At 71.9% G+C, this 2,513-nt stretch overlaps 1 protein-coding gene across 1 annotated transcript; it reads right to left on the minus strand.

Moving 5' to 3' along the window:
- Positions 1–783: 783 nt before the first annotated feature.
- On the minus strand, positions 784–2,331 carry MNEG_6834 (hypothetical protein; the record flags this gene model as incomplete). Its single annotated transcript, XM_014044693.1, has 1 exon — positions 784–2,331. The coding sequence occupies one exon, from the start codon at positions 2,329–2,331 to the stop codon at positions 784–786; it is 1,548 nt and encodes a 515-aa protein (XP_013900147.1).
- Between the last annotated feature and the right edge of the window lie 182 nt (positions 2,332–2,513).

Genomic DNA, 2,513 nt, shown 5'->3' on the forward strand with positions numbered 1-2,513 from the left:
GGGGTCGGCGGCGGCGACGGCGGCGGCGGCCGCGGGGGCGCCTCAAACGCGGCCGCCGGCAGGCACATCAGCGCCCGCGCCACGCCGCTGCGCACCACGGCTGCGGCTGCCGACCTGACGCCATCGGCAGGCACCTCTACCGCACCCGCGTTTGCTGCAACCCCATCCTCGCCCGCAGGCTTTTCCACTGTTGCCGCCACATCCAACGCTGCGGCCGCCGCGGCCGTGGCCTTGAGAGCGGCCACAAGGCCCAGCTGCTGCACCTCTTCAGGGCTGCAGCACTCAGCCAGCGCTGCCAGCAGCCCGGCTGTCTCGAGCAGCAGCTCAGGTGGGTGCAGCAGCTGCCAAGAACCTGCCTCACCGGCCAGCCCGCGCCCGGCGGTCGCGGCCGACGCGCACTCCACCAGCCGCCTCAGGCGTCGCCAATAGCGCGGCGCCGCGGCCGGCCAGAAGCCGGGCAGGCGGCAGGCAGCCTGGAGGCAGGCAAGCGCGCCACACTTGGCGCTGGGCGGGGGCTCAGGGTGCGCCTGGGGCGGTGGCGGGGCTGCCACTGCGGGGGGCTCGGCCGTGGCCTGCAGCGGCGTGCGGGCGTCGGGAGGCAGCCGTTGTTTGGCACAAAAGCTCATGGCTGTGAGGCTGAAATCCTAGACCCTGGCCACAACGTGGCCCTTGTGGTTCGGCTGATGGCGAAAACCAAAACACCAGGCGGACACTAACTGTGAGCTATTGCCTGGCGGATAGGGCCGTTGCATCAGGGTAGGGTTTTCCTGCTGATAGGCCTCATCAGTCACAGCCGCAGATGGCCGCAGAACACACAGCGCGCACCTTGACAACGGACGCCCTGCCCGCTCCCTCCTTTTTGTGGGCCTTGCCAGATTCTGACGTCGCGCCGTGCCCAGAGCGCGGCGTCGTCGCCGCCGGGGCCTCGGCTTGTGGGACCGCAGGCGCCTCCTCGGGCGCAACCAGGAGTGCCAGCAGCTGGGCCATAAGTTTGGCTGCAAGTGGTTTCAGCTGCTGTTGCTGCTGCTGTTGCTGCTGCTGCTGCTGCTGCTGCTGCTGCTGCTGTTGCTGCTGCTGCTGCTGCTGCTGCTGCTGCTGCTGCCGATGCTGCTGAATACCGTCATCCTCCCCCAAACCGCTCGCTGCCACAGCCCACCCGCTGGTGGTCGCGGCACCTGGCAGACCAGCTGTATCCTCCTGCTGTGTCGCCTCCGACGGCGCTGATGTCAGCAGCGCGGCGGCTGCATGCCTGTGATACGACAGCAGCGCAGCCAAGGCCGAGAGCACGGCGCCCATTACCTCCGGCGCCGCGGTCTTCTGGACACCGCTGGGCGCCCCCAATGCGTCCGCTGTCAAGGCCCCTCCAGCGGCAGGGTTTTGGTGCCCGAGCCCCGCGGCAGCCGCAGCCCCTGGCGCGCCGGCTCCCGAGCTGGTAGTGCCTGGCCGGCTGCCGCCGCCGGCCGGCGGCTGCTGCACTTCACCGGTCTGCGACCTGCTGCCGCCAAGCTCGGTGCCGCCGCCGCTGAGCAGCGTACTGGCATCGACGGGCGGCGGGGGGGCCTCCGCTGGCAGCAGAGACGCCAGCGCCTCGAGCGCGCCCAAGCCCATCAGCCGCTCCGCTGACTCAGCGCTGCCGTCGACCAACGTGGCCATCAGCTGCGCCGCCTCCCGCTCGACCGCCGCCCGCAGGGACTCCGCTTGCGCCGCTGCCGCGGCCGCTGCCGCCGCCGCCGCCGCGGCGCTGGCCCCCGGCCCGATAGGGGCTCCGACACCCGCACGGGGCTTGCCTGACACCGCGGCCGGCGCTGCGGTTGCAGGCAAGAGCAGCAGCGCCAAGAGGGCCGCCTCCATGTCCGCGCCATGCATGGCGGCTGACACATTCGCCCTAGCGTCGTCGCCCTCCTGCCCAAGAGCCAGCAGCCACCGCAGCAGGCGCGCGGCCGCAAACTGCACCGCGAGCGGAGCCCCGCCCGCGAGCGCGGCCGCCGCGCGCGGGACGAGGCCTGCCGCGACCGCCTCCGTGGCGCCGCCCGGGCCGCGGACGCGCAGCGCCACCAGCCTGAGCGCCCGCGCCTGCACCCTCGGCGACGCGTGCGCGGCCAGCGCCGCCAGCGGCTCCAGCGGCTGGCGCGCCAGCCATGCGCCCACGTCCGAGACGGCGGCCTGGTCTCCTCCTTCCGCCAGGATGTCCCCCTCTGCATCGCAGGGGGGCCCCGTGTCGCCGTCCGCGTCCGGACGGCGTGGCGGCGCGGCCGCCAGGGACGCGAGCGCCCTCAGCACGGCTTCATAAAGCTGAGGTGTCAGGCCCTGCGATTTGGATGGGGAGGGCATGCATGGCTTGTTGGCATTTGTCAAACGGTGCTTTTGCATCGCTGTAACATGGTTCAGGCGGCCTGCAGCTGCTACGGGACAATGCATTTGTTGCTGCCGGGAAAGCATCAGGAGCCGCATGGCTCACCAGGGACGCGTCCTCTGCAGGAGTGTCCTTCCCACCCGGCCCCGCCTTGCGCGCC

Source organism: Monoraphidium neglectum (genome assembly GCF_000611645.1).
Source record: "Monoraphidium neglectum strain SAG 48.87 unplaced genomic scaffold scaffold01151, whole genome shotgun sequence".
Taxonomy (NCBI): Eukaryota; Viridiplantae; Chlorophyta; class Chlorophyceae; order Sphaeropleales; family Selenastraceae; genus Monoraphidium; species Monoraphidium neglectum.